Source organism: Myotis lucifugus, unplaced genomic scaffold, assembly GCF_000147115.1.
Source record: "Myotis lucifugus unplaced genomic scaffold, Myoluc2.0 scaffold_34, whole genome shotgun sequence".
NCBI classification, from domain to species: domain Eukaryota; kingdom Metazoa; phylum Chordata; class Mammalia; order Chiroptera; family Vespertilionidae; genus Myotis; species Myotis lucifugus.
The window spans coordinates 3,464,532-3,478,202 of record NW_005871082.1 but is presented as its reverse complement, the minus strand read 5'-3'; the positions used below and the strand labels follow the sequence as shown (position 1 = coordinate 3,478,202).

The following is a 13,671-nucleotide window of genomic DNA, read 5'->3' as shown; positions in this document are numbered from 1 at the left end:
GGTCAGTAGCCGCCGGGTTAGTAGCTGATCTCTGGATGCCGGTGAACGCTGCCTGAGATGGCGCGGTCCCGCGCTTGCGCTGGCCCCAGAGGAGGTTTCAGCCTCAATCTCCAACCATCCGCATTTTTTAGGAGTTTTCTGTCTTTCCTGGCTGCAGACTGTCTCTCAGCTGAACCTCCCCAGCTTGATCGGGCTGATTGTTACCCGTTTCAGCTGCTCGCCCCCATCTGGTCCGGGACAAAGCACCAACACGTCCGTCTAAGCCTCCGCCATTTTCTCCCTCCTATATTGTTTTTTTTGTGTGTGCTCATAAGTCTCCAGAGGGGCAGGTCGTAGGTCTTAGCCATTTTTGTGTCTCTTTACATCACGGGTGTCAAACTCGTGGCCTGCGGGCCACATCTGGCCCACAATGAACATCTTTGCAGCCCAGCAAATATAATGGTGTGAACAGTTATTTACAATTATGAAAGGAAATAAGTCTTCGGTCAGATCCAGAATTACTGACATTCACCTTGGGTCAGTTTTGAAAATAATCACTGTGAACAAGATTTCCCCCAAAGTAGGAAAAATATAGCAGAGAAGAGATGCCAAGTGTCAGGAAGAAAACATTAATTTTACCATTGCTCTTGTTCTTTTTTTTATACTATACTTTTCGAAATAAACCTACGTTTCTATGAAAATTGGAGTTTTTGTTTTTTGCGGCCCACATAAACTTAAACCTTGTTTATTTGGCCCATGTTAGCCTTTGAGTTTTACGTTGTCTAACAGTGTTTGAGACATACTGAAGATATTCAATGGATGTGGGTTGAATTTTTTTTTAATATACTTTTATTGATTTCAGAGAGGAGGGGAGAGGAAGGGAGAGATAGAAATTGAACCGCGTCCAGCACGGCCAGGGGTGAACCTGAGGAGGGGCCGTGAAGGATTAAAGAAGACAGACAAGAGAATATAGTTGGGGCTAGGTAGGTTTACTTGTGCCTGAATGAGGACACAGTGACACAGCCTGTAAGCCGAAGCTTTATTTTATAGTCAGAGCATACAAAGCAAGACAAGAGAAGTGGTCAACATATTTACAATGTTCTTGCGAGTTTCACCTTGTTTTGGCAGTACTTGCTGCACCTTCTATAGCCCATTAGCTATCTAGGAAGGAACAAGGGAGTACTATAAAGTCAAGCTTAATTATGCTAGGAGGGCTCTACCCTCCAAGCTGGGACTTGTTTGTGGCCCTGCCATAGGTCAGTCCGAGGCTTAACCCTATTGCTGCTCCCTACAACAGTGATGGCGAACCTATGACACGTGTGTCAGAGGTGACACATGAACTCATTTTTTTGGTTGATTTTTCTTTGTTAAATGGCATTTAAATATATAAAATAAATATCAAAAATATAAGTCTTTGTTTTACTATGGTTGCAAATATCAAAAAATTTCTATATGTGACACGGCACCAGAGTTAAGTTAGGGTTTTTCAAAATGCTGACACGCCAAGCTCAAAAGGTTCGCCATCACTGCCCTACAAGAAACATCAATGATGAGAGAGAATCATTGATTGGCTGCCTCCCACATGCCCCCTACTGGGGTTTGAGCTCTCAACCTGGGCATATATCCTGACCAAGGAATCAAACTGCGAACTCCTGGTTCATAGGTCAAGGCTCAACCACTGAGCCATGCCAGCCAGGCGGGTCAAATTATTTAAAAGATGGAAATCAGAGGACTTGTTCCTGAATTGCTCTGTGATCTTTATGGCTTGGATTTCCCCCTGTAATGGGGGAAAACTAATTTCCTCAACTTTTCTTTAGGAAGTACTTTGTGTTCATGTATAATGAGAGGACAATAAGCTTTGAAAATTAATTGTATGTAAAGAATATGTAATTTAGAAGTATTCTGTGTATACCCTGAAACCGTTAAACTTTTTTTTTTTTTTAAATTTGGAAGACTGAGATTTAGGAGGGGTGTTGCAGCTACTCTTTAATGTGGCACAAAAGCAACACACGAGTTTAAAAGGAGAACCAGAGATTCTGCGAGCCTCGCACTTTGCTTTTCAACTGAATGAGTTACCCATAAGGGACAACCCTCACTTCATGCTATTTCCTTAATATAACCTTATACTTTTGCTTACATATATTAATTAAAAGGAGTTGATAACAATGGACATCAAAGAATATTTAATAGACTGAATTATGTACAAGAGTGCTTTGGATAGTAGCTCTATAAATGTTATATTTTGTTATCTTTCAGCTTTAATTTATTACTTTTTCTGAGTCTAGTAAGTGCTGGTATTTCACCCCTAGTTTTCCACTGCACAAATTATAGTTCTCTATCTAGAAATACCCTTCTCATGCCTATTTTTAAAATTAAATGTGAAATATTTTAATGAAATAATATAGCTGCTGTTAATATTTGAAGGATATTGGGTTATCACTTTATTATGATTTCAACAAAAATAATTTTGTAGAGCCTTTTTTTGGGAATTAAAAGACCAAGGATTGGAGTTACATACTTTTGCCACTTGTTGGCCATATGATCTTGGTCAACATACTTAACCTTTTTGCACTTAATAAAAAAAAAATGGCAACAGTAATGTCTTTATCACAGGATTTTGTAAGTGTGCCATTGTTTTGTAAACTAAAAAATGAAATGTGAATATAATAATAAAACCACAACAAGCTAGTTCTTAGTCAAACTTAGGCATTGATGCGCTGGTAAATGTTTTAAAATAGGCCCTCTGGAGGGGTGGAGAGAAACCTGATTTGTAGCATTTCCCAAGTTCAGTGGTATAAGTACCTCCTTTGGCTGATTTCAAGCTATCAAACAAGACATCACAGGAGAGGGACAAAATTGAGAAGAGATGAGCATAGTTGGTTCTTGAGAGCCTCTGTGAGCCAGCTCCAGCACCCTCTGGCTTTAGGGGAACCTTCTATACCTCCACTTTTAATAGACATAAAGAAAAGCCAAAGCCTTCTACTGCAACTTCAAGTCATAATTGACCACTTTTCCTGATGAGAGGCTTTATTTTGTAAATTTATTTTGAGTTATGAATACACAATTCCTCATAAAAACTCAATTCCTTTGTTAATTTCAAGTGGCATCAAATTTTAGGTGAATTTTGTGGGCTGAATAAAATACAGATTTTTGTCTAAAATGCACAAAACTTCTTTCAGGCAATTGCTTTCAGTAATCGTGTTCCTATATAACTGATCAAAAATATATAATAAATTATAAAAAGAAAAGAAACATATATTTTAGGTACTAAAGTCTATCTGAATTGACTATATGTAATTGCTTACAGGTTATTAGTAACTGGTGGGTGTGAACAAGGGAGTACTATAAGGTCAAGCTTAATTATGCTAGGAGGGCTTGCATAATATTGCAAGTTGTGCCCAGCTGGTTTTTGAAACCTTGTGGTGTATGTGCCTGTTGAAAAGCAGTGTGGCAGAGTAGTTGAAATCATGGATATTGGAGAGAATTCTTGAGTTCAAATTCTGGCTCTGCACTTAATCACTACTACCCTGGGGCAAGTTATTGGTATCTCTGTGCTTCAGTTCCCAAAAAGGAAATAATAGTACCTCCTGGTCAGGTTGTTGTGAGAACAAAATGAAGCTACACAAAATCTAGTGTTTATATTGTTATTTTAAAAGTCTGTAAGTTTACATACGTGGCAAATTTTGATTGAATTCCGTACATGGAATATATTATTCCTAATTTTTAAAAGCTGATTCTGTTATGTTGCAATTAAAGATGAAAAACCAGGTACTTTATTACAGTGTTGATACTGAAATAATCACTGCTAACTTTTTTTTTCATATTAAGTTATTTGTAGTTTCATGGCTGCTGCAATTTATAATCTTTTTAGTTCTACAGGAGTGGTATTAATAATTACTACAAAAAGTACACAATTCTTTCACCAAAATCAGGAGTCAGGAGGTTTAGGTTGAATAGGAATGTTGTCAAGCTCCATTTATAAATGAGAAACTAATCGATCAGTCAGTAATAGTAGCTCATAGTACTTCCCATTTGGGACACTTCTTTAGTAACTCCTTCCCTTGAGTTAGTGTCCTTCTTTGGGTTATCACAATAGTCTACCTATACCTTTATTAGGGATTTCTCATGCAGTGTACTTTTCATTTAGTAAATACCGAGTGAGTGCTAAGGAGTGATTGAATAGATGCAAAGAGCATTTCTTTTGTTCTGTTTATGTAGGGACTCTTAGAGATAGCCACAATAGGAAGTGTTTGCCTACTGATATAATGTGCAATTTGTTTGGTGTACAGTTTGGCTGTGGCCAGTGGACTTTCTCTTTTCTCCTCTTTTTCTCAGGCAGAAAGCTTAGAAGATAAGAATATTGCCAAAGTCCATCTTTCTCAACTAGAGAAGTTAAAATCACAGTGTGACAGGCTGACAGAGGAATTAAACCAGAATGAAAATGAGAACAAAAAACTAAAGCTAAAATATCAGAGTTTGAAGGACAACCTAGAAGAAAAGGTAAGAATGTGAATGAATTCTAACTTAAAAGGCTTACCTGAATTTCTTCTAGTATTTCTTCTAGAACATATTTTATGTTTTAATAAATGTTAATTGTAGTCCTGCATAGGACAGTTGTATTGGTGCCATAAAAATTATAGAAGTTTTAATAAACTGTGATTGCTGTCATTTTTATTCTTTGAATAAACCAGTTATCTTTTAATAAAGGGTGCCCCAAAATTCACGCAAGAAGTAATTTTGATAGAAAACATAGGTTTATAATTAAAATTGTAAATTTTTTATTGATTCATAAAGTATACAGTATAGGGTTATGTATGGAATAGCATATCGGGTAAATGGCCTCCACGGCTTTGCTGGCACATACGCACTTTTTGGTTGAAATTTTCCATGACTGAAATGCGGCTGCCCAGGCAATAACAGTTAATGGTGCTCGCTATCGCGACATGATAATCCAGTTTTGTGTGCCTAAATTGCGAGATATGGATGTGGACGACATGTGGTTTCAACAAGATGGTGCCACATGCCTACAGCCTGAGAAACAATTCAATTACTGCATGAGTCATTTCCTGGCCCTGTAATTTCCCGTTTTGGTGATCAGAATTGGCCACCCAGATCATGCGATTTAACGCCGTGGGACTTTTTTCTTTGGGGTTTTTTGAAGTCTAAGGTTTATGCCAACAAGCCCATGACCACCCACGCCTTAAAGGGGGAAATTGAGCGCTGTATCAATGAAATTCAGTCACATTTATGCAAAACGGTCATCAAAATTACTTCTTGCGTGAATTTTGGGACACCCTTTACATTTTATTTTAAGTTTCTTCTGGATCTTAAAATGGGAGTAGTTTAGAGGCAAGATAGTAAAGCAAACAACTGATTTAATATGTGTACTTTTCACGATTCTTTGGGTTAGATTTTATCCATCCTCTAACCTATGAAGAAACTGTAGCTCAAAATAAAATAGCTAATTACTCACCATATGTTCAACACTTTTAATACTCATAGTAATTTTAGGAAATCAATACTATTACTAGTATGCTCCTTTTTGCACTTGCAGAGGCTGACTGAAGCTGTGGGGGTTGGTAACCTTGGAACATCCCCAGCAGGCTCACTGTTTCCCTAGCTGTAGATATGTAAGTTGATTTGGAGTGTCTGCTACATCAGACATTGGGTAGAAGAGAGAGTCACTACTTTTGTGGCAAAAAGTCAACTAAGAATTGAAGCCAGAATATTTAAATTTGGTTTCTGTTTCTTACACCAACTTCCTTAAAGGATTTTCATTTGAGTGTGATAGAAGTCAAATGTAAAAAAGACATTAAAGTATGGATAATAGGATAAGGCAGGATAAACGAGTCAGATGGATCCTCTACTTTATAAGGGTAACTAGAATCTGTGATGGACTGTCGCTGGGTGGGTGTTATAAAACTTCATAAACCTCAAGGAAACAACTTTCTTAATGATTTGCTCACCTTTCCCTTTTTTTTTTTTTTTTGCAAAATTTTCTGTATTGTGTGTGTGTGTGTGTGTATTAACTTTCTAGTAATTGTTAAAAATCAAAGAAATAAAATATAAATTAGTTTGCAATTTATGATTAAATGAGCTAACTCGCTAAATTTAGGCCTACAATCTTGACAACCACTGCAATTTAGTTCTTGAGTCATTCTTTATTTTAATTATGTCTAATGTTCATATATATATAATGTATCTATTGCCAGGGTGTAGTTGCTGTGGAGATAATGAAATTTTCCAACTTTTTCATAATTTAAATTTTAGCCAGAAGATGTGTTAACATCTTTTATATTTATTTATTTGCATTTAATAAATAGTGGTAATAATTTTGATATGTTGAAAACGTAAAACTCACTTGTTCTGGTTAAAATAAATGTTTCTTCACTGATCCCATTTGTTATGTTTCAGGCAGATATGCATTATGATGTATAAATGAAATATTTCCCTCAGAGTCCCAAGAGTTAATGATTGTATTCTGTTGCTGGGTATTGAGCATCTAGTATGTGGCAGGCATTTTTCTGGATGCTGAGGCTAGGATACAGAAAAGACACAGGGCCTTTCTCTTTGAGAGGTGGTATAGCATTAGTGGCTGTGAAGGGAACTTTGAGTGTAATTTTCTAGCTATGTGGCTGTAGGCAAGTTGCTTAAAAATCAGTCTTACTTTTACAAAACATCCTTAAAACAGGTATAATAATACATCTACTATGGAATTAAACATGAAAATGTGTATACTAGTAAAGTACTTGGCAGATTACCCGATATAAGCTATCAATTATTAGCTGCATTATTTTGTTATTGTTTTCAAATATATGCCAATTAATGGTTTAACCAAGCAGTTAGCCAATCAGCAAACATTGATTGACTGACCATGGTTCCTCTAATTGTGTGTTAGGTTATTAAGAGCCAGGAAACTGGAATCAGAATTACTGCAGAAATGTGCTTATTGGGAGTTTAGAGTCAGAGCTTGTTGAATCACTTGAGACAGGTGGTCTACAAAGGAGGTTCCCATCTGAAGAGTTCTTTCAGCAAGTGATATTGAAGCCATGTATGTTAAACAAACCAAAAAAGTGGGCAGTTTTCTGTTTGGGACAGGAACCAAATCTTGGTGGTTTATGCATCCCGAGATGAGGAATAGAGCCAGACATGCAGTAGGTAATTTATAAGAAAATTGTGGATAAAGAGGTATCTGTGTTTGCACATCCATATATAATCATGTATATATGTAGATAAAGAAATATGGATAACATATATATACATATATATATAGATATATCCTATATAATGACAGGGATATGCTAATTAGCCCTGATATGCTAATTAGTCATGACCAGTATGCAAATTGACCATCACTCCAACACACAAGATGGCCACCCCCATGTGGTCAAAGATGGCCACCACAAGATGGTCTGCAGGGGAGGGCAGTTGTGGGGGTATCAGGCCTGCAGGGGAGGGCAGTTGGGGGTGACCAGGCCTTTAGGGGAGGGCAGTTGGGGGGGACCAGGCCTGCAGTGGAAGACAGTTAGGGCAACCAGGCCGGCAGGGGAGGGCAGTTAGGGGTGACCAGGCCGGCAGGGGAGGGCACTTGGGCCAGCAGGGGAGGGCAGTTAGGGGCAAATGGGCCAGCAGGGGAGCAGTTAGGTGTCGATCAGGCTGGCAGGGGAGTGGTTAGCGGGTGATCAGGCTGGCAGGCAGAAGCAGTTAGGGACAATCAGGCAGCTGGCCAGCGAGCGTGTGGGAGCCAGCAGTCCTGGCTTGTGAGAGGGATGTCCAACTGCCCGGTGGATCGGGCCTAAACGGGCAGTCGGACATCCCTCGAGGGGTCCTAGATTGGAGAGGGTGCAGGCTGGGCTGAGGGAAACACACACACACACACATACCCGTGCACGAATTTCTTATATATATATATATATATATTGTGTGTGTGTATGTTTGTTTTCGCTCGTGCGTGTGCGCGCGCGCGCGCGCGCGGTGTGTGTGTGTGTGTGTGTGTGTGTGTGTGTGTGTGTTGGCCTGACTGTGGGGAATAAAAACAAGAACACCAGATAAAAATACATTTTCAGTGAAAAAAGGCCAGGACTTATAGCCCAAAGATTACTGTCTGAGCAATGCAATGATCTTGATAAATGGGGCCTTGTGGTTTGAGGGGGTTTGTGATGGTCCTCTGCTGTAATCAAAAGGGAAGCCTTTCTTGTTTACTTAACAAAGCCTTATTCTTGCAGGCTCATCTCTAACATAAATATGTGATGCTACTTATGCCACTGACACACACGTTCCCTTTTTTTTAAACGTGTTGCTACTAATTTAATTTGACTGCGTACTTTGGTTTAGGTCTTTGTTTCTTGTCATGTTATTACTTGGTAAACTAAGAAGTGTTAAAATTGAATCAAAATTCATATTACAGCATTAGTACCGGCAGCCTTAATTAGTAGTAGAAGATGCTGTCCATATATATATGTACCAAATAACTAACTTTAGCATATTTTTCTCATGTATTCAGTGGTGATATGTGGTACTAAAATACATTTTTTCCAACATCTGATTTTGCTTTAGCATCAAATGTTATTTTTCAATTTTACATGACAAAGAGAACAAGAATTGTGCAACCCACAGAATTTTTACATATGCAGTTAAGACTTTATTATGAGCTTCTTACCAGAGAAAAAGCTCTCATGAAAGGGTACAGATAGAATTTTATTCCATTTATAGTATCATTAAAATTTATTATACCTTTTGCTTAAAATTTTAAAGGAAAATTGTTTGGTTTCTTCTATTGTTCTAAAATGATCTTATTAATATTAAACTTTATATTCTTCTGGCACTTACCTCAAAACTCACAATGTTGTTTATTCTATCAGAAATATATTTTTATTGGTTTTACTGGAATTTGTGAATCATTGAAAGAGTTAGTGTATAATTAAATCATTTTTGCTCAGCAAGTCATCAAAATTGACATACTAAAGGTTTTAAATGTCTTATCTATACAGACACATATCTGATTTAATTTAAAAAGACTTCATTAACACAGGTATGAGTTTATTAATGAAACTGGCCATTTTTTTTTAGAGCTTTCCAAGTAATTCTGTTGTATAAGTATTGAAGGATTGATTTTAATTTTGAACATTATGTGTGTTTTAGTGAAATTCTCTTTACGGTTCTTTTCTACACAGACAGACACACAGACTTCACTTGGGATCATGCTCTGTGCACAGCCGTGTACTCTGAATTTACATGTCATTGAACATATTTTTGATAAAGCTGGTGCCTAAAATTAAGAAAACATTATTTGTTAAACTATTCTGTTTATACTCTGCATATTCTCTCCCTCCTTACTTTTTATAAGTATGGATGTTTCATGAACAATATATACAGTATTTTGGGCAAGTATAAAAGCAATGAGAAAAATGGTATAAAGAAAATGTTAGACATTAAATTGTTTTTCTAAGCCCAATGCAAACATAATAAAACATTTATTTTCATTTATTAGTGAAAGAATAATATAATTTTACTGACTGTTTATTTCTATAAATTCTGAAATTATAGGTTTAAAAATAGTTTTGTCTTTAAAAGGGAACACTTAAAAATTATAAAACAATAGAATTTCATTGTGAAAAATGCAGAGTATTTTGTAGGACAATATAACAACTCACATGTAATCTTCCACCTAGCATTTTAAAAATGTGTGTTTTAGTGAAATTCTCTTTACGGTTCTTTTCTACACAGACAGACACACAGACTTCACTTGGGATCATGCTGTGTGCACAGCCGTGTACTCTGAATTTACATGTCATTGAACATTTTTTCGAAATCAAGTTTATTTGCCACCCAATATTTTATCTGGCAAATGTAGCATTATTTTGTTGTTGATTACATTATTTGCTTTTTTCTCTATTTTAAAATTATAGATCAAGGAATTTTTTTAAATCCTCACCAGAGGACTAGAGGGAGGGAGGGAGGGAGGGAGGAAGGGAGGAAGAGAGAGAGAGAGAGAGAGAGAGAGAGAGAGAGAGAGAGAGAGAGAGAGATTGATCAGTTGCCCTCTGTACACCTTTAAACTCCCTGACTGGTGATCGAAACCACAACCCAGGTGTGTGCCCCAATTGGGAATCAATTCAGCAACCCTTTGATGCACAGGATGACACTCAACCAACTGAGCTACTTTGGCTGGGCTCAAGTAATTTTTATCCTCTATGATGTTTTATCCTCTATACTTTCCATATTTGGAACTCTCATTTGTATTTGTTACTGTTTTCATTCTAAGCAGAATTATGAGAATATGCTTCTTGTCACTAGAGACCCAATCCTGGAGAAAGCCAGAGGCTAGATATCTACTCTCCTCATTTTACTTTTCTCCTTCAATCTACCAGTAGTCACAACCATATGTGGAATTTCTCTGTTACAAGAGATGCTGGTACATGAGTACACATACCTTGTAGTTATAGGTAGCCATGGCGATGCTGAAAGATTCTTCAGTACTTTCTGTTTTTTGCCCTCCCTCCCAAAAAAGTCTGTGTTAACTTTTATTTTTAACAGGCATTATCTCAAAGTTTACAGGGTTGCTCTGAACTGTTGTACAAAGGTTTTATTTCCCAAAACATTTGTCATCGATGTACTTATAAAGTGTACAAGGACTTTAAACAATATGTACTCCCAACATATTGGTGAGTTAATTATAGGTGAGTTAATTTTGGCCCAAAGAGTTAATTGACTTACCCAATTGCTCCCAGTTGTCCATTGATATAAATGGGAAAAAGACTCAAGGTTTATCAATCTTATTTTTCCCATTGTATCAGAATCTATAAGAACCATTTCTGGCCAATATATAGATTATGAAGGTTATCTGGGATACTTAGCTATCTTATGTAATACTTGCTTGTTTCCATAGTTATACCTAATTCTTTTTAGAGGACTTTATTTTCTATTATTAGTGCTTTCAGGATATGACAGTAACTACAATGAAATAATTAGGAGATACCTCAACACCACAAATGGTGACATATCCAAGGCTATAGCAGTTCATAGGAACTTAAGTGTTGAGTACATCAGGATTCATAGAAATGTATATTGGTTCCTTCCCATGGAATCCTTTGTTTAAATCATTTGAGAAGTGGCACCTTGCAACATGTTTTAAGGCTATGGCTATGCTGGATAAAAACACTTAGGAAATAGTTTTCTTGTACAAAATGTGGATCTTTGAAAAATGATAATTATTATTCTCATTTGCAAGTGTAATGATAACACCCATTTTTAGAGATGGTGGAGACTGAGGTTGAGAGTATATTGTGACTTGCACAACATTGCATAGCTTGTGGTGGAAACAGGATGTGAACACAAATTCCTTTTATTTTCCCCCTTTATTTACTGCCAGTAGAATGACTCACATTTGTGTCTTTTCATTGCCCTCTTAATGTTGAATTTAAATTTAGGGTTATTATATTCAACAGATTACCATATACTCTTGGATTCTTTTTAGCCTGACACAAACTTTGGAGAAGGAGTCATCAATGATTTTGTTAGAAAAATCTAATTAAAACCTGATATTGCCACATAAAAGAGATCAGGAAAAAATGAATCAGTGTTGTTTAGTTCAGTGTTTCAGTTCTAATTTGACCATCTGTTTAGGATTGCCATTTTTCATGATGTGGATAAATATATATGATTGTCATATGTCTGTTCTGTAAAATGTTTACTACTTTGCAAAATCACAGTTCCACATTTTTTTCTAAAAGCTCTTTGATAGTAGAAGGCAGAATTCTCTGATTTCAAATTCTTTTCTTGAGAACTAGAAAGAATAGAAGAAAATGAGCTGTTGACTTTTAACATTTACTTTAAAGTTTACACTATAGGCCATTTTTAGACAGACTGTACTCTTTGGTGCTTCGTCCGTTTTAAATTATGTGAGTAGAACAAAGTTGTAGCTACCACGAATTAATTAGGAGGCAAATTTAAATCAGATACTCTAAATAAACACTAATTAGGATCTCATGAGTAATTTCCTGTCAGATTTCTGTCATCTTAAAAAAAAACAGTGAAAATAATAAAAACGGTCCAATTAAAGGTACACTTATAAATTTTGTGTTTGTCATTTACAAAGCATTTTTAATTGAACCACTTGCAGTCATTAAGTCCTCAGTAGTCCTTGACTTCTACAGAGAATTTACTGAAACATCAGAGTGCTTATGAAACATTGTATGAAACATTGTGCCAGATACTAAGAAACAAGTTTAGAATGCAAAGGTCAAATGACTGACTATACAGTGTGTGTGTGTGTGTGTGTGTGTGTGGCGCGGGGGTGGGGGTAAGGGCGGGCAGTTATACATACAGCTATGCAGAGGGAGGGGCAAGAAATAAAGGTGAATCGAAGTACAGTTGGTCTCTACTTTCCAAACCGAAGCAGGTGTGAAAAAGCCATTTTCAAACTCTGTTACTTTGGCAGTGACTTCTCTACCAACCATTGACAATCAAAGAGCTTGATTTTAAATGAATTTAAGGAGTGAAGTTCACGTTTGGGTCTTTATTTCTCCTGATTTGAATTTGATTGAGAGGCCTGCCATTTAATCCTAACTCACCAAGTGGTTGATAACTTACAAGGGCTTGAGAGGAAAGTAGTTCTGTATGGGCACTTAAAAAGCCTGAACTATTAGTTTGATTTCATTTAATTTTGAAATTGTGAGTGATACCCCTAGTGTGGGAATTAAACTGAATAGGCCACATGAAGAGTTCTATATTATATCTTTCAGCACTTTGCTTAAGTTAAGTATTCCTGTTTTGCTTTGGTGGACCCTGTAAGGGAACATAAGATGAATGTCCAGGTTTATTTTCACTGAGTTTTCTCTCATTACTATTTAAAATGCTTGTTGATTCGATCTGTTTTGTCATTTAATGGTAAACAAGCAGTATTCTGTAAGTTTTAAGGAAAAAAACAGCTAGGAAGTGCTTATTTTATACATGGGTTTTATTATTTAGAGATTTGTTTTTAAACTTTTTTTAGCATATTCTTTTATAAGAATAAATGCATGCTTAAGCATCTTTTAGGTAAAAAACGAGGAAGGGAAGAAATTCTGGTGGTTTTTAAAGATGCTGTATGCTTATAAACATTTCTATGGAGATGAATGATACACTCCTTTTTCTTTTGAAAATTAAACAATGTTCATTCCAAATGCATAATTTAAAACTTTAGTTGTTTGTTTCCTTGTCTATATTTTGTTTCAGAAATAGAAAGGCATCAGAACTGCTTATTTTAAATAATGTTATTTCTGTTTCCAGGCATTTGACTTGATAGAAATACATAATTACAGAATTGTCCTACAACTTAATAAATACCCTTTAGAGATATTTTTGTTTCCAACTTTGTATATTAATTTTTAGGAATGTATCCAATATATATCCTAACACCTTTTTGATTATGCTGCCAATGATCTTTGTATTGCTCAATATTCTCCTAGAAAATGATCTTGAAAAGCCTGATGCAAAAATAATTTACTTACATGGGGTTAGAAATTTAAATTTGAATTTCCATTTTTTGTTTCTCTCTTATGGATAACTTTCCTTAGCCTGCCCAAGACCAAGTAGGTTATAGATTGGAAAGTCTTTCACACAAAAGGTTTAACATGCATCAAATTCATATATCCAGTGTTCTAATATGTCATCATTTTTTTCTGTTAGCTCTACGATTTTACCAATGCTCTC

The 13,671-nt window shown here is 36.1% G+C and overlaps 1 protein-coding gene across 15 annotated transcripts in view; it reads left to right on the top strand.

Annotated features, from left to right (window-relative positions):
- The window catches only part of CEP128 (centrosomal protein 128), a 335,869-nt gene that overhangs the window by 132,970 nt on the left and 189,228 nt on the right, over positions 1–13,671 (top strand). For all 15 annotated transcript variants that reach the window (XM_023752499.1, XM_023752495.1, XM_023752498.1 and 12 more), the window contains one exon: positions 4,315–4,479. In XM_023752499.1, coding sequence (XP_023608267.1) covers positions 4,315–4,479 — 165 coding nt within the window. The remainder of the gene's footprint in view (positions 1–4,314; positions 4,480–13,671) is intronic.